This window comes from Thunnus albacares, chromosome 5 (genome assembly GCF_914725855.1).
Source record: "Thunnus albacares chromosome 5, fThuAlb1.1, whole genome shotgun sequence".
NCBI classification, from domain to species: Eukaryota; Metazoa; Chordata; class Actinopteri; order Scombriformes; family Scombridae; genus Thunnus; species Thunnus albacares.
Genome location: NC_058110.1, coordinates 11209831 through 11229779, shown reverse-complemented (window position 1 = coordinate 11229779; position 19949 = coordinate 11209831). Strand labels below are relative to the sequence as shown.

Sequence of the window (19949 nt, the reverse complement as noted above, 5' to 3'; positions counted from 1 at the left end):
TGCCAGTGTCACACTTTACATCCCTGCTGCCAGTAGGAAATGTGGTTTCTCTGTGTGTGTGTGTGTCTCATGATGATGATGCGTTTACTTTTAGCTTCTCAGATGGGATACACTGCAGCCTGTCTCTGCTTTATACTATTGAAAATTGAATATGTTTGATTTTTGGATGTTTGGTTGCCCAAAACAAGCAATTTGAAGTCGTCGCCACATCCCCTGAGAGTCTGTCATGGCCATTTTCCACTATTAGGGTTTTTAAACGGTCGCGTTGAGCAATGCGGCGAGCAGTCGACTGGCATTGCCAAGATAAAATAAGTTGTTTACCTTCTGTTGGAAGTGTACTGGTTTGCAGAAAATGCAGTAAGAGCCTGCTGTCTACATCTCTTCATCAAACATCTCTCTCTGGCTGTTTCTGCTTCTACTATTCCTCTCTTCAGTATTTATAACTCATACACGGACCAGGTAGCTCCAAATACCTCCATATCTTGTTGTGTAGACCTGTTGTTATTGAAGGATAGCACCGCTATCAGCTCCGCTAATAAGGTGATAAACACATTACATTTCCTATCACTTCTTCACAACAGAAGGTTTTTCCATTAACCGTGTGTCAAGCCAGCAGATTATTTTTTGACAGTTCATTGACTGAATGATTAATTGAAAAGATAATCGATGGATAAATAGAACTAGAAATAATCATTATTTGCAGGCCCATCCACTACTACTGCAACTATTAATATTACAGCTATGATATCAAGTAAGTAACTTTATTTATGTAGCACCTTTCAAGAGCAGAGACGTCACAAAGTGCTTCACAGAGGAAATAAAGCGTAAACATACATACAGACATAAACACAATGAAACAGAATAAATAGAAAATAGAAAAAATACACAAAGGCAAGTCCGAACAAATGGATCTTGAGCTTTTTTTTAAAGGCGTCTCCTCTAGTTTTAAGCTCAGATCGAGGAACAACCAGCAAACCCTGATCAGAGGACCTTAGAGACCTGCAGGTGTCACATGGCTTCAGTAGATCTCTAATGTAGGCAGGTGCCTCACCATGCAGAGCCCTACAGATGATCACAAGAACTTTGAATTGGATTCTGAATTTAATGGGGAGCCAGTGAAGAGCAATCACAGTCTGTGTCACATGAGACCTTTCGGAGGACCTGGTTAAGAGTTTAGCAGCAGCATTTTGGACCACTTGTAAACAATCCAGGGATGTTTTGCTGCGGCAGGTGAAAAATGAGTTATAACAGTCAAGTCAAGTAGTGTGTCTTCACACCTGGATGGATGCCTGTGTGTGTGTGTGTATGAACGGACAGATTGACTGAATGATGGTTCGGGGATATTGGAGGTGAGAGGATGCCAAACAACATGCCAAGGATTGTGGGAATACATCACATTCTATCACCCCTGTCCCCTCTCACCCCCCCTCTCTCTCTCTCACCCTCTCTCTCTCTCTATCTCTGTGTCTCTATCCAAAGATAGATGGATCACAGCCTGTACTGGAACAGCTGTCACGCCAGTGGCTCTCTCTCTCTTCCTCTCTTTCACACATAATGGTTTTATATATAGACATGAAGCAGATTACTTGTGATGTAACATCCTCTAAATGGGTGTTGAGAGGCCGGAGTGTTGGATGAATGTCAAAAAGGTCATCAGCATCAAAACTAAACATCAACACCAAAGTTACCTCTGAGTTATTCACAGTCTCCTCACAAACCCTCTGATTCTTTTGAGTAAGTCGTTAAAGTATATAAACTGTTCTCTTATTTTCGGAAGTATTTTATGACTCTCGAATGCACAAATCATAAATTGTGAGCATAAAAGCAGCTGCAGTAGCGATATGGAAATTTAGTTTGTACTTGTCCCCAACCATGGTTCTCTTACATCAGACATGTTTGATTGATACATTGTAAGAAGTGTTGTGGTTTGGTTCCAGGGCTGTAAAGCTGCTTCTTCTCGTCAAGAGTTCTGACAGCTTCACATTATAGCACGAATACAGCAGTGATGAAATGATGCAATATGAGGCTCCCGCAGGAAACTCACAGTGCAGATACACACTGAGAGAGATGACAAGCACAAATATGAACACCGATGCCTTGTTGGATTGTCACAGAACCAGAAATGTGTTTGTCGTCCAAGCTGTCATCCATTATTTTATATGCGGTATGAAGTTGTGTCAGCTATTTGCCTAACCAAGGTATTTCTAAAGCTAACAGCCGCTCTCTGGCTTGCACACATGCTGATCTGAGGGAAATATTAAATCTATGGAGGATGTTACAGAAGCAGTACTATATTTTTTATGGAAACCCCATTTTTTTTATAACCTTTTGCATTTATCTTAGCTGTGGTTACTGTATTTGTTACTTTGCAGATGCAAACTGCGCATGAAAAACAAAAGCTCATAAAATCTGATGGATTACTCATAAAAAAGCTAACAAGCCAAACCCAAGAGATAAAAGTAAAAATATAGACTTAGCACCTCGACCACATTTAACATTAAAATGTGATAGTAGTAGTTAAACTGATAGTAGTTAAATACTTTTGCTTGAGTGAAATTTTGTTTGTGGGACTTTTACTTGTATTTTCGGGTGTCACTTGAGTAAAATAAACGAACACTCCTTTCACCAATGTACAGACATGTCTGGTTCATTATCTTGTGAAATATGACTGTGTTAGTTGTTCATTTGATATTGACTGAATGTGTTGCAACAAAAAAAATGAAGTCAAACATGTCCAATACGTAATGAAACCATATAGAGGCAGAGCAGCAGCCTATTTTGGTTTGTCAGCCGTTTTAGAACCACTGATGTGATTATGAAAGAGAGTTTTTTTTTTTTTCAAAAACACTCCTTATCTGACAGTACAGCTATGAGCTGATTCTGCAATACTCTCCTCTATGATAAACTGAGAGGTTCAGCTAAACAGTAGGCAGTCGATAATTCCACAGAGAGCAGCACTTTGTAAGCACATTTCATAGCTCATTAAAAAACAGTATAGTCACCTCCAAGGTTGAGGCCTGTAAGAAGCTTTTCAGTCTCTGTCGTCGTTCCCCGACATGAAGCTACAGTCTGTGATTTGACAAACAACATGCAGGACTGAACCACTGAGGAGTGCTGTGGTGAATAAAACTGCAGATTAGAGGAGTGTCTCAGTCAGTATAAATGGTTATGTTCTTAGTTTACTTGACAACAGAGAGGCTAAACCACTGCGGGAAACTCTAAGATAGACAGACGAGTGAAAGGGCATCCATAAACAAAATTGTGGTTCCGACATGTATTCAGGAAATAAAATGTTAATGTTCCTGGTAAATTTGAAAAGAACAACACCATGACAAACTCACTCAAAATGCTTTCAGCCACAAATTACCTTTCAAAACAACAAAGGAGTCGTCTGGAGCTTGTTTTTTTGAAGTGGACTGAGCCAAAGTGGTGTAATAAATTGGTTTTGAGCAGAGTGGCTCTGTGGTCGTTACTGTCTCCTCACAGCAAGAAGGTCCTGATTTCAAACCCCATCGGGGCTGACTGAAGCCTTTCTTGAGTTTACATGTTTCCTCCCACACCAACAGACATGAATGTTTCAGTAGGTGTTAGAAGTACTTCTGCCATTGCCCTTGAGCAAGATTGTGGAGTGCAGTACTGTCACCGCCCACTGCTTCTAAACAGTAAGAACAGGTTGTATCTAGAGGATGAATTTCCTCGTGAGAATATAAAAAACAATGTATGTATGTTAAAGGAATTCTCTGATGTTTTGTGGAATATATCAGGTGTTGGATAAAGAAATCAGATCAAGTCATTTCATCTCTGTGTATTCAGTAGAGAGATTCGTCTAGGACATGTTTAGCTTAAATTTGCACAAAGACTGAAAACAGTGAGAAACTTCTAGCCTCCATGAATGAAGAAAAATACACCTTCCACTATCTCCACATTGGTTTTCTGTGCTTTGTTACTTGTTAATCAGCAAACTACCCACCAATACATCCAAGAATTAGCTGTTTACACATGCTGCCAGAGTTTGTACTAAGCTCCTATATCATGGAGTTAGTTGGCAGTAGTACGGAAAGAGAGGGCGCTCTTGTAAACCACTGCCAGCTGACTTGGCAACAGGTTAACTTTTTCAACTTGATACCACGGCTAAGCCTTCTATTTTAAGCTAAAAGCCACTCTGTTAAGCTAAGTGATGAGGTTAGAGTAAGTGGATAGGAGCCAACTGTAGGCAGGTTGTTGGTAGGATCGAATGTGACCGATGTCAAAGAGCATCACCTGAAAACACGTTTAGGCACAGAGATGAAATTGACGTCCATCTTCTTGTTTAACTGTTTATTAAGGCAGTTATAATCAATATTAAGGGACCACATGACTACTTGTATCTGAACAGGGTCACTTGTTGCGATGAAACATAACAGAATTATCACCAGACTCCGTTATTTAGCTCATTGTTTTGGTTTTTCAGCAGCCGACTTAACTGTTTTGCCGCTTTTTTACCGCTCTCATCATTTTGTTTCCAGACACAGAAGGCAGCTGTTTGGAGCTAAAAGTTCTAACAACCCACTGTACATCACATTACCTCCCGGCACCAAATGGCAGACAGACAAAAGTTAACGACTAATTGACGAACACAGTGGAGCATTTAGCAGCTAAAGAGCCATATAATTCTCACTGGAGCTGGTGGAGACCAAAACTGTGCTAAAATAAAAGAAAATATTGAACTTCAGAAATACGACTCCAAATGAATGCTCCATATAACTGCTGGATATGTAAACAGTTTTCTAATGAGTTCATCATGTCAGCTTGTTCCCGCCCCCAAGTTGCCAAAGAAATCAGTTACAGGTTTAAGAAAACAAATGAGTATTTCTCAAAAACTTAGAGTATTGCTTAATTAAAGTGTAAATGTGTAACATGACAGATATTTTTTTGTATTCAGCATCATAGGTTTAATTTAAATGCTTTATATAAATTAAATAAATGAAAGAAATGAATGTAATATATGATTCTTTCCGTGTTTTGTTTCTGTGTTTATGTCGGCTCATCTTTCTCGACATACACACTTAAATGTGTGCTTCTATAGTTGTGAGGACCCTCAGTGACGCAGCCTCTTATCTTAACCACCACATGCTACGTACTGTCCAACCACAACCTTTACACTAACATTAACTGAAATCTAATTCTAACCTTGATCTAATGAAGCCTTTTGAAGAAGCAGGGACCAGGCAGAAAGCCCCTCAGTTTGATCCTACACAGATAAGACACACACAACCCCCCCCACACACACACGCACACACTCTCTCACACACGCATGTACACAACACACACACACACACTAAGCTGCTGTGTTTCCATAACGGTCATCTCTCTAACGACTTCCCTCCCTGTAGATTTTATCAAAGAGTTTTACATGTGTGTGTGTGTGCGTGTGTGTGTGTGTGTGTGTGTGTGTGTGTGTGCAGCCTAATGCAGACAGGCTGGATAACAGGAGGAACAAGACTCTGGTTGTTGAATGCAATCAAACACACAACCACGCACAGTGTACACGAAAGAGATCCTTTTGATGACTAACTGCCACTTGTTGAATGATACTGCTGTTTGCCCTGTGGCCAGCGTGTGTGTGTGTGTGTGTGTGTGTGTGTGTGTGTGTATATTGTGTGTTTTGTTGTGTGTGAGTAAAGGAACAGTCAAGAAACCCTCACTCTCTCTGCCTCTAGGTTTGATGTTTTTTCCTTCTGTCCTTATTTCGTACTTTCTCTCTCACACACACACATACACACACACACACAATCTCCTTAACACATCCACACATACACACACATTCACACAGTTTCTCACCAAGCTCTGCAGCACCCCGACTGAATGCTAATTAAATCCTATAGCTCTGTTGCTGGGTAAAACCACAGCTTCAATGGCGTTAAATTCCTTCACGTTTCCTTTAACATAGAAGAACAATAAAGCATTTATCAGGAATCAAAGGCTGACAAAGGAGTGTTGAAGGGGAGGACATTATAGAAGTGAAGAGAGGAGGAGGAGGAGGAACAGAGGCCCATGTGTTGAAAACATCCCATTAATAAAAGCTGTTTTTTGTTTACGATATTGATGCACTGATCAAAATTAAGTGTTAATCAATCACCGTTTCTGTCCAAATCAATACACATAAAGCTCTGGGAGCTTTCAGCCAACACACATTAAGAACTGTGTGTTTTTAATACACGGATGCTGATGTACAGTGTGAAGCTATTGTTCTAAGGAAGCGGTCGATCTGCTTGAGAGAGAGACAGAGGGAGTAAATTGATATGCAAAAATGTCCTTTTGGTTGAAGAGGTAGTCGGTGAGATCCTTTTATCTCTTATTTCATCTCCATATTTACTACTCAGTGCTCACTGCTGTCGTGTTCCTGCACATCCCAGAGGTCGCCTGTCAATCAACAACAACATTTCATTTTCTGTTGATGAAATGTATTTACCAACCAAGAACTACAGCATCAAGCTGTGCAGGGATTTTAGTGAACTTTTGTGTGTATTTGGTGGCATATGTGCTGAAGGAAGATGACGTTAACATTTTTACTCCTGCCCACTAAGCTCTGATTGGCCAATTGTTTCACCAACCAGTTGAAATAACACATTGGAAATGCGGGTGGTTATTCAGTGATCTGGAACCAGGCCAATGAGTTGCATGCTACATGCTACATGCTAACTCTGTAATTTTAGTGTTGGTGCCTTCAGGTGCGGTTGTATTTATGATGTTCATGTGAAACTTCAAAACTTTTGAGTGGAAACTTACTCAGAATTCAGTCGTAGATCAATGCAAAAAAAACATCAAAAACCCATTTTTTAAGAGGAAAAACTAATTTAGTTGTCAGCAGCTATCTAATTTCACCAATAAGCAACTGTGTTGTCACAACTTATAGCCAAATTGAGGGTCTTTGAGTGTAGTGTTGATGGACACTGTTACAATGTACAATGGAATACACAATATGTGTGAAGTGAATGAGCTGCTGCTGTACAGCTGTAAAACATTTCATAACAAAATCATTATAAAAGCATCTAGGCTGTGGTTTGAGGTTGAATTGAATGTGAAAGTAAGAGTTTGATTGATTAGGCATTGATAGAGTACCGTGCATTTATTTATTCAATACTAACTACAAAAATAGTACACTGTCAACATTAGGATGTAGAATAAACAATAGCATTACATTACAGAATTAGTAATACGAGTGTTTAGACCAACAAATGGAAAAGTTTTCATGAAATGGAATTTGGTTGGACCACTAATGATAGAGAGTAGCAATGTGAGATTTGGCTAAAACCATAGACTGTAAAAAATTATGGATGCAGTCACCGTGACACCACCCATTAGTTTGTGGACTGCCTTGAGGTTAGTGATTTTAACATCGCCATCTTTGATTTTTGGAGCCAGAAATAGCCATATTTAGAAATAGAGGGTGGAGCTGAACCTAGCGCTAGCTGCTAGCTTGGTTAGCACAGTGCATTTACAGTCTATGGTTAACTATGATAATGCTAATGTTAATGCTAATTTTCACTTGTGCAAAACAGGCCTAAAACCACTAAAACTAAAAGTACTCACCAGAAAAACGGGACAGCCGATTCCTTCAAGGGTCTATTAATACAACCAAATGCTGAACAAGACTTTTTTAGATAATCAAAATGTTAAAATTAACTTTCATGAACAGAAAACACACTGAAATAGCAGCAGCTACGCCTATATCTGGGGTTACGCCATGGTTACGTTACCTTACGATACGATGCTTTATTGTCTATTGTACTCTAAATGGGACCATAATTTACAAAATGAACATCATGTTGTTTTTAAGAAGTCTTGAACCTAGCAATTGAGACCATAAACTCGTTAGGAAAGTGTTTACTGAGGTAATAAATCAAGTGAGAAGTAGGGTCATTTTCTCATAGGCTTCTATACAAACGGACTTCTTTTTGCAACCAGTGAAGTCGCCCCCTGCTGGCCATTAGAAAGCATGCAGGTTTAAGGCACTTCCGCATTGGCTTCACTTTTCAGACCAGTAGCTACCCACTTGGGTAAAACTGAGAAATAAATGGAAAGAGATGCAGTGTGACAAAGAGACGAGGCACTGTAAGAGAAATGACAAGAGTACAAGAGGAACTATTAGGAACTATTGAAACAAGAGAGAAGCACAGGAGGTGTACAAAGAGGAGAAGAAATACACAGTCTACACACACAAACGCACACATGAAAAAAATGAATTGGAGTGTGCATGGTGGAGCCCAGGGAGCCACTGGTTAGAGTGGGCAGTACAGTGGGGCATTGTGGGACTCAGCTGCACACTGGCGCTGGTTCAGACAAACACACATTCATACTCAGACATTCTGGCACACAGTAAATACACACATTTACAAATTGTGTTTGCAGAGATGCTGCAGATGAGCAGTGAGACACAAATTGTACAAGCGTGAACCAAACAGACACCAGACACACACAACAAAAAGAAACACATGCAGACAGCTACTCATATATAATCACAAACTATAAAAGTATTAATTATGCAGATGCAGTCAGAGAAATATAAATGATCACAGAGCTGCAGTTACTGTTCAGATTTACTCAGACTTCCCTCCACACTGAAAACAAAATATACTGTATTATATTGACATTGACCCATATTAAACCAATTTATATGCAAGTGTGATATTTGTATATCATACTTTGCATTACTGTTATTTATGCTGTTTTTAGCTATTAAATAAAAATGGACATTTTCATTTATGTTAGGTACCTGCACCACATAGTTAAAGTCATTTCAGCACAGAAATTACCAAGTGATATCATAGGACATCTGAACTGACCGACCTTTCACCTTCTTTCCATATAGTCAAATGAAGGCAGCTGCAGAGCTGTACTACAAGAGGATTACATCATTTCTGAAGAGACCATAGGAAGTAAAATACAGAGTTCTTATTAGTAAAATAATTGTTAATAGTGAATAACTCCCATACACGCTAATTGTTAAAAGTCATAAAAGTAAGATACAACTCTTAAATCATCAGATACTAAAGGCTCACTAAATTAAATCCTCATTGAAGTAAATGGTGTCTAAGTACATTTATGAGCTATTGAGTTATTGATTTAACACAGACGTTATTCTCTAAAATTGGATAGATCCATCTACTCAACTCCCGATAGGAATCATTAAAGTTTCATCTCATCAAATCTAATACAGTCTTTTAGGATAAAAGCCCTATTTAATTTCAATAGAGCTAACGCAATCAGTTTGAAGTAAAAATGAGACTTTATTAAGGCAAATGACTCCCTTTTATCTGCACTTAGCCTTTTATGTGACCCTTTTTAATAACCAAAAGACTCTGACTGAGCGTGATACAAATTAAAGCAGTTGTTGAACACCATTTTGTCCACTTAAGTTTTTTTTTTTGGTTTATTTTCAGTGTTGGACATTAAATGCTGTTATGTAGTGCTTAACGAGTGAAATCATGTTATTTCATGTTAGCAGCGTTATTTCTTTGACATATTTTATGAAACACTGAGAATCATAACCATAACTGATTTTAACCACAATAAATGTTTTCCTTTGAGAAATACAACTGGCACCAGAATTTTCACAAATCATCACAGTGTATTCTGCTATAAATCGTTCACCATAATCAGCCAAATGCTCCACAGGACAAAATATTGTCAGCTGTTGTTGCTGCAAACACATTATTTAAGAGTCCCTCAGCCCTGATTTAAATCTAACTGTATTTGTATTGCAAACTATTAACAAATGGACTGTTGTCACGGAAAAGAAAGTGATATTGCTTGTAATTCAGCATAAAAACAATGTTACTCGATCCCTTTGTAAGGCTGCCTGTTGCTGAATGAGCCGGAGACGGCCATCATTAAGACTCTGTATAAGAGGTTTTATGCAGTTTTCATTGCTGCCCTGTTCCTAGAGGTCCTCAGGCATTATTTCTGGAACAAAGACCTAATTTAAAATGTGAGACATTTTGAATCCACTGCTGCTCTAAAGACTATAATGAGGAACAGAAGTTACAGAGATGGACAGTGTGGTTTAATATTGGCTCTCAGTGTGTGTTTTGTTTCCCCAAAATACAGCTGAGAACAGAACAGGTTTGACATTTGACATTGAACCTGAATCAAGAACAACATGTTCCTGTAACACACCTTCTTCATACCAGTATGATACTGTCTGTTATTTGGACAACAAAATGCTGCTTAAAGGTGCAGCGTGTAGAATTTAGAGGCATCTAGCAGAATGGACTTGGCAGAGAAGGAATCTAATATTCATAAGTATGTTTTATTTAGTTTATAATCACCTGAAAATAAGAAGTGTTGTGTTTTTGTTACTGTAGAATGAGCCCTTTTATCTACATAGGGAGCGGGTCCTCTTCCACGGAGCCTGCCATGTTTCTACAGTAGCCCAGAATGGACAAACCAAACACTGGCTCTAAAGAAGGCTTTTTGTGTTTTTCGCGAGTTTCACAGCCACCATAGGTTCTCCTACACACTTGGGGGGAGGTGGAGGGGGGAGTATTCAGTTGGTTGCAATCAGCAACCTCACTGCTAGATGCCACTAAGTTCTACAAACTGCACCTTTAAACCTTTAATTCACTTTCATTGCACTATTACCAAAATTGACCAAACAGTTAAACCAACTCTATTACCTTAACTAATTAAATCTGACTAAGTTGAACAGTATCACTAATACATTTCTGCATGAATTGCCCGAGTGTTTTACATTTGCCTCATAATAAAGTAATTCTGATCTTGAATATAACAACATAATACTTGAGATTCACTAAACCATGATGCTTTTATCAGATGGGAGTTTGTGTGTCTTGTTGTGCTGTTTTCATACCAGACATCAGGGAGTTGACTTTGTCTTTGTTTGACTCTTTGATGTTAAAAACTTTTAATGAACAAATCCCCTCAGGGAGAAACTATCAGACTTTCATAAGATCACATTATGTATAAAACATCAGTTCCTGTTAGAGTGGTATTAATTATCTTTTTGGCGTTATTAGATTTTAAAAATGACCCCCCATGCACACTGGTTTGAACATGCAAAAAGTTCCTGCTGGTAGAGCCGACACACTTCACAGACTCAGCTAAAATAACCAGTGTTTAACTGGTCCTGTTTGCACTGGCAGCATTCCTAGAACATTTCTGTCGCCTCGAAATTAAACAAAATAGAGCCAAGATTCTGTCTCTCTTACCTTAACAGATATTAAAAGATAAAAAGTAATCTCCTGAGCAATATCCCATGATGACAGTTGAACGGTTAATGTAATCAGCACTGGCAAATTAAAATGTTACCTGCAAGAGTTACTCAAAACTCCACCGTGTGTACCTTCTCATCATCACTTGGGATAACAGTTATGCTCCTGCATTATTATTTTATCCATTTGTTTTGTTGTTTATTTGTTACCAAGTGTCCCTGCTCACAGATTGCGGTTGTACTGGGCAGCTCTCAGTTATGAATTTCAGTAACTGTGTGAATGTGTAGCAGAACGTGAATCGGGATATTGCTCACTAATAGGAGGTGGATGAATAAAGTCAAAATACTCGCTTTGTCTACCCTCTCAGGTGGCGAAAGACGTGTCCATCCGTCTCCACAGCCAGCTGGACAGCGGGGAGAAGAAGAGGAACCGTCTGGAGCAGGAGAACGAGGAGCTGAGGGTCAGACTGCAAGACCTGGAGGTCGCCAAACAGGTCCTGCAGCAGGAGATTGACAAGGTAGGATCAAAATATCCAAACTGTGCTGTATGGAAATTGATTCAGTAGTGCTAGTAGTTTGCTTTCTGAATGGTATAAATGCTGTTTATCTTTAACAGTAGGCCTACAACACATTTGCTCTACAGTTGAACCAGTTTCTAGTTTTTCCAGTTCACTGCTGTGCTATTTAGTAAATCTTGTTTTGCTGTAGAAGATTACTAGGGTCTAACTTCAGATTAAAGTGTCTGTTTGAGTTTGGACCTAACTGGAAATTTTGGCTAAACTTTGAGGTTTGGGCAGATCCTTATTTAGCCAGTTGTCCTTTTGGCCCTTTGAAGAAAACATTGTTTACTGTGCTCAGTTTACCTGGAAGCCTCGAGAGAGCTTGTCTCTGTTCTCATCTAGTGTTGACTTCATCTCTGCCTCTCTGCTGCCACTCCAGGGACTTTTTGCTTTATCAAGTGTAACCAATAAAGTGCCGTGATGAAAAAGAAAAAATACAGCTGAAGTGAAGATAAACAGAGCTGGCGTGACGCTCCTTTTTGAAAGGGAAATAAATAAAAATAAATTGATGTCGCACCCAGATTCGCTCTGATCGGCACAAGATTGACCTCCTCGCCAGCCTCCCTCTGAGAAGTCTAATCTGAGTGAAAAACAGAAAATGAGGCTCTGTCTTTCCATCCTTGTCTTTCTCTCTCCCTCTCGCTTCTGCTTATTGTCTCTTTCACTCAGTGTCTGACGGGCCGATGGTCATGGCTTTGGCCCAGGACCAGGCTCCTGATGCGGGTCAGGGTTGGATGGATGACTGGGTCGCTGGCAGGAGATCTGGGTCTGTCTGCTCCATCTGGCTGGACTGTGTGTTCCCTCCATAAAATTGCCAGTTTGCTCTTTGTGGATGTCTAGGAGGGATGCTCAGTGCTTTTTATTACTCTATTACACAAGGCTTAGTTCACAGCGGTAGATCATAGGCAGATGATTTGCTTAAGATAACTGGATTATTGGAGATGGACTGTGAGATCGATAGGCAGCTTGATGCAGGTGTTGGACCTGACTGTTGTTGTGATGAGTGATGTACGATTCAATTTTTGTTCCAACCCTCACCTGTGAGCTTTGGATAGTGACTGAAAGAATGAGTTCCTTTGCTTTGGTCTGTAAAATCGATTTCTATGTTGTAGGGGGTCAAAGTAGCCCAAATATTATTGGCTATATGTTTTGCTTTGAAGGAGCTGCTTGTTCCTTGCTGTAAATAACCATTTAAAAGTTTTCTGTTCATGTTGTCCATGATGGTCCTCACCTTTTTATCAAAGAACTAATTGTTTTTAATGTAGCTGCTGATATTTCAGCCTGTTCTACCTTCCAGTCACCATGTTCTCTGCAGAAAATGAACTGGTCTTCAACTTCAGATCATATGCATAACTTCTCCCACTTTGCAACTTTATTCTGCAGAACAACTAGTAAGTCCAGCAGTCAGATAAATGTATTAAAGTAGGGTTACAACTACTATTCTGACAATTATTACTTTGAAAACAACTACAACAATTATTCAATTATCAAAATTACTGAAGCTCTATATTAAAGTAAAATGGTTTGTTGCACTATAAAGTCTCACAAAGATGAAACAAAGTGCTAACAGTATTATGCACCTTACAGTCCATGAGTACTTTTTTATATTTAGTTATTTTCCCCTACATATATCAGCCTGTTTACTGTCCAGATGACTGTATGCTGACGGGTTTCTGACTGTTTGCTGACTGTCTGACTAACATGGTTTCATAAGCTGTGTTTTGGTCTGTTGTGTTGAGTTATGCTAACTCTGCAGAGATGTGAATTCTTCACATTGTTGATATGATTCAGGGAAACTGTGTTTGTGTGTGTGCTCATCCACACAGGAATGTCTCACTCATCTGTGTCTGTGTCACCTTTGATTATATAAACAGGGAATTCAAGTACGAGTGAGAAACTGAAAAAAAATGGAGACATCAGACGTACAGGAAACTCAAGATATATATCAATATATATATAGTAGATATACACAAGAATAAGCCGAAAATAAGTGTAAAAAAGAGAAGCATTTAACCACAAAGACAGGACAACACACAGACAATGAAGGCTTTGGTGATTCACAGGTGTAAAGGAGGTTTGTGAATTATTGATTGTGTTGTGGTGGCGGCTGCAGGCTCCAGTCTGTACTGAGATCAATGTTCTTCAAAAAGCAGAGCTATGGCTAGACCTACAGTATATTGTGCTGCTGCTGGCCGTTGATACTTTACTGGGAACTGGAGAGGAATTATTCTCTTCAAACCTAACAGTGAAGCTTCATGCCCAAAAACAGAAAGAGAAACCTGTCCAACAATCTCAAATAGAAACACCATAAACAAAAAAATAACATTTTGACTAAAAATGTCACCCTACTTCTGCAGAGCTAATTCTGTAGATAAGAATATGTTTTGCTATTTACACATGCTAGCATATTGCTAACAAGCTCTCTGCAATGAATCTGCCTATGTTTATAAGCTGCTAGCCTAAACATTATCACTCAGTCACTTCAGTTGTAGCTAATATACTGCTTTAACTATAAAGGGCTACAGTTTGCTGGCTCCATGTTAGCTCATTATTAGCACTATGTTAGCTACTTCTGTAGCCTAGTGTTTGGTGAGCGTATGCTAACATTAGCTGCATTTTACCACATTGTTTACTAGTTACAGTTAGTAATTACAGCAGTACTTTATATTACCAGGTAGTGTGAACTAAAGGTTACAAACCTAAAAATACAAACATTTATATTAATTATCAGCTGATTATTTTAACTAAAAATGATGTCACTGCTCACAGGCTGACAAAAAGGCTATTTGTTGACCGAGCTGCAAACACTGTTATCAGTCTGTATAGTAAAACTATTTTAACTTTTTTTTTTTAGCAAGATGTTATTAATATATTTTTATAATTTTTTTGGTAATAGTGTTATTAATGTTGGTGTGACTGGACACCTAGAACCACAAATTAAACAGAAATATACATTTTACAGCACTTTTGAGTGTCATTGTACAAAACATGTTTAGCAAGGGTTTGTAAGCCAAATGCTTACAGAAATGTTATTGTCTCAGATTTGACCACATGGCTAGTAATTTATGTTGTATGTAGGCCAAATGTAGTGTTAGCTATCTTCTGAAGCTATATGCTAGTATCATAAACTATCTGTTTTCTTTACATATTATCTGCTAGAGTATCTGTATATTAAGCTCACTGTTAGACCAACACACATAAAAAAGCACACAAACACACACGCGTCTCTATTGTTTACCAGCCTGCGGGTAAACAACGCAATTAAGTCTAACTAGAAGAAGGGACATGTTCGTTCCTTCCCTCTCTTCTTAATTTTCTCTGTCCCATTATCCCATCCCTCCCTTACAGACTAACCACATCCCCCTCTTCCATCCCTCCCCTGCTCGCTCCATCTCTTTCTCTCTATTTGTTATCACCTCCCATTCTTTCTCCCTCCTCTCACCTTCCCTCCCTCCTCTCTTGGTGCTCCCATAGAGACCCAGAGGAATGCTGATGCAGGGATTTCTTTATCCCGTCTCTCTCTTTCAAAACCTCTCCTCTGTCCATCTCCCCCTCTTCCATACCAAAGCCCTTACTCCTTCTCTCTCTCTCATACCTCTCCATTTTTGTCTTTCCCCACCCCACCCTCCTCTCCTCTCTCTCTCTTCTCTTCTGCTGCCGTCTTCCCTTCCCTCTCCAAAGCCATCGATCCATTCCAGCTGTTTGACCTCTGAAGGAGACAAGGTCGGATTTGACGGAGGGAGGGGAGGGGAGGGGAGTTATAGAAGGATGTAGGGAGTTAGGGAAGAAGAGAAAGAGAGATTCTCTGGAGGTTTATGAGAAATAGAGGGGAGGATGGATAGGGTGCGTCTCTTTCAGGTGTTTTGTCATCTGAAGGTGAGGAGGCTCGACTGGAGGAGAGGATTGATTGAAGGGATGGGTGGGGGAGATAATGAAGCGGGGTCTGATGTTTGGGGGATGTGAGGGATGGACTTAGAGTTTGAAGGCACATGAATTTCAGTGGTCTGTCATGAAAGAAGACAGAAACACTTGCAGACATGTTCAAGCCTGCCTTTGTTTACATCCTTTTTTCAACGACCAACAGAGTAAACCAGCTTCTGAATCTGCAATTTTCCTCGTCTGTGTTTGTTTCACTGCAGCTATTGTTTTTGTTCATTGTGGTTTCTGCCATTTTTTTGCTCTCCCTTGTTGTGGTTGTGCAATTCACAGTGTGTAGAGTCAATAGACAAAAAACAGCAGCTGCAGTGTGCGCCGGTGAATTTCAATGTGTTTGACTGTACTGTTGTAGGTGTAACTCTGTCTCGTGAATGGATAGACGGGGGAGTGGTGGGGCAAAGAGGAGAGTAATGAGGGTCAGGTCATCATACTGTAAGCAGAATAAATGAAAGACTTTGACCTTGTTAGGATGGATGGATGGATGTTGATCCTATGTGTTCCAGCTGCCATTAACTACTGATGATGTACTGTATTTTTCTTTTTGTTCTTTTTTGCTCCAGTAAAAGAGTTGACACCATGCAAATGATCATTTCCTCATGCATTCCTGTTTCAATCTATAGCGTGCACAGGATATACATACAAAGACTGCACTAACATCAGGATATGTTTGCATGATGACATACATTATTTTGCTATATTTACACCTGTCTTTTGTGGTAGTTGTATTTTCTCTTACTTTGTTTAGGCACTTGTGTTTTCTCTTTCCTTCTATTTTTTTGTTGTTATCCACCACAACACCAGGGCAAACTCCTTATTTGTGCAAACCTACTTAGCAATAAACCTGTTTGTGATTCTGAAGAACACTTCAAAAAGATGGAGGACAGACTGTATTACATTAGCTGATGTTTTGGTAACAACATTTCATCTTCAAAGCTTAAAAATGTTTAGCTTATGTTTCCCTCTTAGTGCGACCCAATAAAATAACACAACTAGAATATTATTATTATTTTGTATATCTAACTTTTTTTAAGATCTGAAGATGGCACGATGTTGCACAGATGTCAGTAAAAAGTCCCTGCTTTATCTTTAAGTTATTACACTTGTCATGGTGTCCATGAGGAAGTCACTGTAGTAGAGCCCTTCAGGTTTGGGCATGTAAGCTACACAATGGACAATCCGTTTATGTCTTTGGTTGATTTTGCTGCCCTGCATGAACTCCGGTCAGTTTTTAGATGCTCACATCGCAGCAAGCAAAACAAGCACAGCATGTTTCTGCTACGTTACCAGCTCGAATCTCGGTGGTCTTTTGTTCATGCACTGCAGTAGAAGTTGACCAAAAAAGGTTTCATTCCAGCTGTGACCACACTGCCTCAAGGTGACTAAACACAAAGGAGTAACAGAGAGATGGAGAGGTTAAAAGAAGGAGAAGTAGACAGATTGGTGGATGTGAAACAGAGGGATACAAAGCGTGCTGGTTGGTTGGTTGAACTTGAAGAATTCCTCTGAGAAAGAGAGAGAGAGAGAAATACAAAAGAGAGGCAGAAACAGGGGGAAAACAAAGAATGAAGCGAAGGAGAACAAAGGAGAGGAGAATGAAAAGAGAGAGAAAGAAATGATAGAGTATAGGACTGTAGAGAGAGAAAAGAGAGCAGTAGTGGAAAGGGAGACTGTACCATGTGGGGTCTTGGTAGGAGGGCTGGCAGTTGAGGAGATAACAGCTTTAATTGGAAAAAAATCCTCAGTGACTGGAGGGTGAAGGGAAAAATGCAGCATGTCACTCACTGGTTCTCAGTCTGTCTCTCCTCTGTCAGAATAGATTCTGTCTTTCTCTCATTGGTATATACATAAATGCTTGCTCTCTCTCTCTCCTCTCTGCGTGTGTTTAAATGGCATGTTTCCCTTGAAGGTCATATAAGAGGTGTCTTTCTCTCTTTCTCTCCTTCTGTGTGTGTGTATCTCTCAACATGGTGATTTAAGATTAGTCCGTTGAGGATGATAAGGTCACTTTGTCTGCTTGGGCACATATACATATATAAAATAGACATTTTTATGCTCTCTCTCTCTCTCTTTCACACAATCTTCCCATAATGCAATTGCCAAGAACGCACTTGACTGTCTGGCTTTGTCCAAAAGAGAAGCCAACCTTCTCACCAGAAAAGAACGTTGATGTTAGACGAACCTATAATTCCTGTTAATGTTGAATGCCAGCGTTTTTTGAGATGAATCTTTAAGGTTGTAGGGAATGATTAGGGTTGCGACAAATACATTTTAGTCAGGGTATGGTCAAGGTTAGGCAGCTTAAACACATGGTGAAAGTTAAGGAAACGTCTCGGTTACTGTTATGAAAAAGTGAATCGCAGGTCTGTCGTTAGACGTGAACTCCAGTCTCCAACACAAAAGTCGGATGCACAACAAGCCCATTCATCAATCATCACCCCAACAGTCACACCTCTTTATACTCTGTATTATGATTTTTTTTTAAACCATCAAGGTTTTATATTTGTATAAAGTCTATTGAACAAGCTGGTGGGCTCAAGAAATGAGACATTAAAGTATATTGTGCGATGGGCGACACAACATGCCAGCAAGCCAGGGAAAGGGAAAACTTCTTCTGGTGTATGCGCTTGGTGAACAACTTGAATTAATGTCATCTCTCAGTATTCAGTCCTACTAATAAACCCAATGGTCTGAAACCATTCCATATTTGCTACATACTGTATATTAACGTTCCACCAATCGACACAATGGTGTCCCAAATTTAAATTTACTGCTCCCTATAGTGTAAACCTTTGAGTATGGAGGGAATAGTGAGGGGAGGGAGTCTCTCTTGTTCCCATATTACCTTTCTCTTTCTCTTTCTTTTTTAAATGCTCTCTCTCTCTCTCTCTCTCTCTCTCTCTCTCTCTCTCTCTCTGTCTGTCTCTCTCTCTCTGTTATTCCCCAGTTACTGGTGAAGGAAACTGTTCCCTGTTATTTCTGACTTTCAGGAAGTGCTGCCTATTGTTTGGAATGAGTTGAGGGATGTGGAACAAGGGTAGCCGGAGACTTTGCAGTGTGCATTTGTGAGTGTGTGTGTGTGTGTGTGTGTGTGTACTTTATAAAAACGAAGACAGGGCGTTCACCCTCACGCACGTTAGGTTTTTATGTGTTTATTCCTGCATGCGTGTGTGCACAGTTTGCAGCATGCGTGTATTTTATGTATATGTTGGTGTGACGTCCTTCAGCGTAGAGGAGAGCAACATAAATTCAGGGTTAATGGAAGGTCAGTGAAGCTGTAAGGCTTAAACCAGGGTGTTTGTATTTAAGGTCTCAATTAACCTTTTGAACCCGCTGCTGTTTTTTGCTTGGTTTTCACTCCCTTTATTTGCAAGCGTAGCACAGTCACTACAAGTCTTAGCAAGTCACACCATATATTTTTAATTTCAGGAGAAGTTAAGCCACCGTAAGTCCATCAATCTGACTCAAACGGTTAAAAAATGTCTTAACTCTGGTTAAAATATATTAGATGCAGGTTAATTGTGCTGTTTTAGTAGTGCAGTAGGACACTCTGCCTGCTGTATCCTGAATTAAACACAACTGAACTTAATGACCTTAACAAATGTGTTCCTGGTATTCTTATATCTGGATTACTTATATTTCCCTTTCATGTCTTCACAAAGTTCATGAGCGAGGGTGCTGCAGAAAAAGAAAACGTTGCTCTCAGTCATACTTGTTAAATAAAGGTTTAAAATACACGTGCTGTGTTCGATTCCCGCCTTTAAAGATCTTAAATTGTACTTTTTGAAAGGTAACCTGAAACACGGACAGGAATCTGAACAGTTGTTCCCCAAATGCTGTCTCCTCCACTGATGCAGTAAAACACCCTGAGTGGTGGGTGAGGAGAGGAGTAATAGCACCTTTATGTCATCCTACCTCACAGGGTTAGCAGTGATGTAATTGAGTAGCAATCATTCATTAGCCAGTTCAGGCTCTTCTGCAGCAAGCAGGTTCGTGACTCCCGTGTTATTTCCCCTGTGGTCCATCTTAGGTCTACATACAATGAAAGCTGTGTGTTGTCTGCGGGGACACAAGCGTTGTTAAATGGGTCAGAGCATCAAAGCAGCCCGGGTTTAAACTTAGCTTTAGCTTTATCTGGGTCAGAGTGATTGATTAGAGTGAAGATGGTCTTAGAAGAACAGAGAAAGAAATCAGCCTCATAACACTCCCACTTCACACCAGAGACAGAGCTGCGGCAGAGAAAA

General features: G+C 39.7%; 1 protein-coding gene across 4 annotated transcripts in view; it reads left to right on the top strand.

The window, feature by feature from the left end:
* The window catches only part of soga1 (suppressor of glucose, autophagy associated 1), a 106182-nt gene that overhangs the window by 15443 nt on the left and 70790 nt on the right, over positions 1-19949 (top strand). For all 4 annotated transcript variants that reach the window (XM_044352989.1, XM_044352986.1, XM_044352988.1 and 1 more), the window contains one exon: positions 11581-11730. In XM_044352989.1, the coding sequence (XP_044208924.1) occupies positions 11581-11730 (150 nt within the window). The remainder of the gene's footprint in view (positions 1-11580; positions 11731-19949) is intronic.